This window comes from Aplysia californica, unplaced genomic scaffold (genome assembly GCF_000002075.1).
Source record: "Aplysia californica isolate F4 #8 unplaced genomic scaffold, AplCal3.0 scaffold00026, whole genome shotgun sequence".
Taxonomy (NCBI): Eukaryota; Metazoa; Mollusca; class Gastropoda; order Aplysiida; family Aplysiidae; genus Aplysia; species Aplysia californica.
In genome coordinates this window covers 30,679-32,693 of record NW_004797296.1, presented here as the reverse complement: position 1 = coordinate 32,693, position 2,015 = coordinate 30,679, and the positions used below count along the sequence as shown (strand labels likewise).

The 2,015-nt window shown below is 38.6% G+C and overlaps 1 protein-coding gene across 1 annotated transcript in view; it reads right to left on the bottom strand.

Annotated features, from left to right (window-relative positions):
* Window positions 1-2,015, bottom strand: part of LOC101857224 — a gene marked incomplete at its 3' end in the record, with an annotated part of 72,250 nt that overhangs the window by 59,367 nt on the left and 10,868 nt on the right. The window contains 1 exon segment of the mRNA XM_035973048.1: window positions 1,565-1,722. Within this exon segment, the coding sequence (XP_035828941.1) occupies window positions 1,565-1,722 (158 nt within the window).

Below are 2,015 nucleotides of genomic sequence, written 5' to 3'. Positions count from 1 at the left end.
CGCGGAAGCATACTACAATGCAAGCTGCGGATTTCACGCGCTCAAACACTCTCAAACTGACAAGATCGTTCACTGTCTATACCCGGGTACCCATTTCCACCTGGGTGAAGTGAGGAAAATTTGTGCAAAGTGCCTTTCCCAAGGACACAACGTCGGGCCCCTGACGGGATTCGAACCCATGGCCTTACGGTTGCGAGTCTGAGAGCCTAACCACTAGGCCACCTACTCTTCCGTCATCCAGTTGCTGCTTTTTTAAATCACGTTAACCATCCAATGCAGCGTATAAACAAAACAGCGCATGCGGTGTACCTGTTAGGTGCTTCGCCGTCGCTCGTTAGTGTCCCGAGTTCTAGTCTTGAATGGAGAGAATCTTTATCAAATATCTGGGTCTTCTGCCGAAGTGTTGTATCCCTATGAGCAAAGGTCGAAAGCTAGCCCCATAAATGATCTAAATTGTATCGATGGTGGTGTAGAAGTAACTAGATCTACATTGACCCCCTCCCCCCATCTCAAAAAATATTTTGAAATATAAAAAGATTTTAGAAAATAAATGAATGAATGAATGAATGAATGAATGAATGAATGAATGAATGAATGAATGAATGAATGAATGAATGAATAAATGAATGAATGAAAATGGATATATTAAAAATTTAATGAATTTTTAAAAGAAAGATAAATAAATAAATAGGAAAAAAACAACTCGAAAGCATTCTTATTGTTTTAAGAGTTCCTATTGCTGTTGCTTCCAATATGTAGTCTAGATACATAGATCCATAGTATCATTTATTTCTCCGGTTCCAAATTGGGTCCTTTTTTTAGGCAAGAATGAGTCTCATGTTTAAAGTTTCACTCCAAAAAAAAAAAAAGCCAACTAAGAGTTATCGTAAAGCACCATGGCTTCCTTGCCCCAAATACTCCTTAAGTTCAACGGATTTCTTAACATCATTCTTTAGCGCTCTTTCAGTAGTTCCTACCCCCCAATTATTATTCGCCTATTTTCCTGTTTCAGGAACTTTATAATCGAGTTAAAACTACTTCTCTGATATCGGCCTAAATCGAATATTTGAAGAGATTTCGACTTATGAATCTCCTTTGGCACTATACATGAACGAAAGTTACTTGAAATAAACACTTCTTTGCAACAGTAAATGGCACGGAAAATGGTTCACTTTCCTACATGGCAATAGGCTAATGTTATCAAAGAACGGTTGGCCAAACTGTACTTCCACTTCCGACCAAAACAACAATGGCGACAGTGGTCAACAGTCAATTTGCCAGACGCACTTCATGATTGCAATTCACAACACTGGGCCTGGGCCTAGTGTTTAATTGTATGTGTCATTTTGACAAATTGATTACCTCGATCTAAGTATTTTTACTTAGATCTACTACTCGAAGACGAAATTGAGCTGAATATTTTGCGGTTTCGAATGAAATAGGCCAAAACAAGGGTGGTGGGAACTACAGAAAAAGAACCCTTTCTTTAAAGACGCAAAAATAAAAGTTCAGCGCTTTAGATGACGACTGCGTCATTTAGAAATTTTTAAAAATGTGTTCTTACGATGATTATCAGAGATTTCAACTCGCTCTGAGTCGTCTCTGCAGCTCCCAGGTCCTGACAGGTTAAAGCTCTTCGTAAATAGAAATAATGAAGGCCAGAACGTCTTATCACTCGGGCGACCACGTGCAAATATTGTGATCTGACACGGCTCTGTACTGCTGGAATAAGAGATGTAAGTTGATAGTCAGATACCTGTTTCTCCACTCGTTACGGAAATTAATGCTTTAAAAAACCCAAAGAAAAACCTCTAGTTAGACGAATGTGAGTATGTGTGGATTGATAATATGTATGCATATTGAATGGACGGATAGATGGAGGGATGGATGGGTGAATTTTGTGTGTATTTGTGAGTGCTTTTTTAAAGTTTTAGTAGAGATTTTACGGCGCTCACAAATGCATAAGGTTATATGAGCGCCAGAAGATTAGAGGTGTTAAAAGATAGTAACAAACA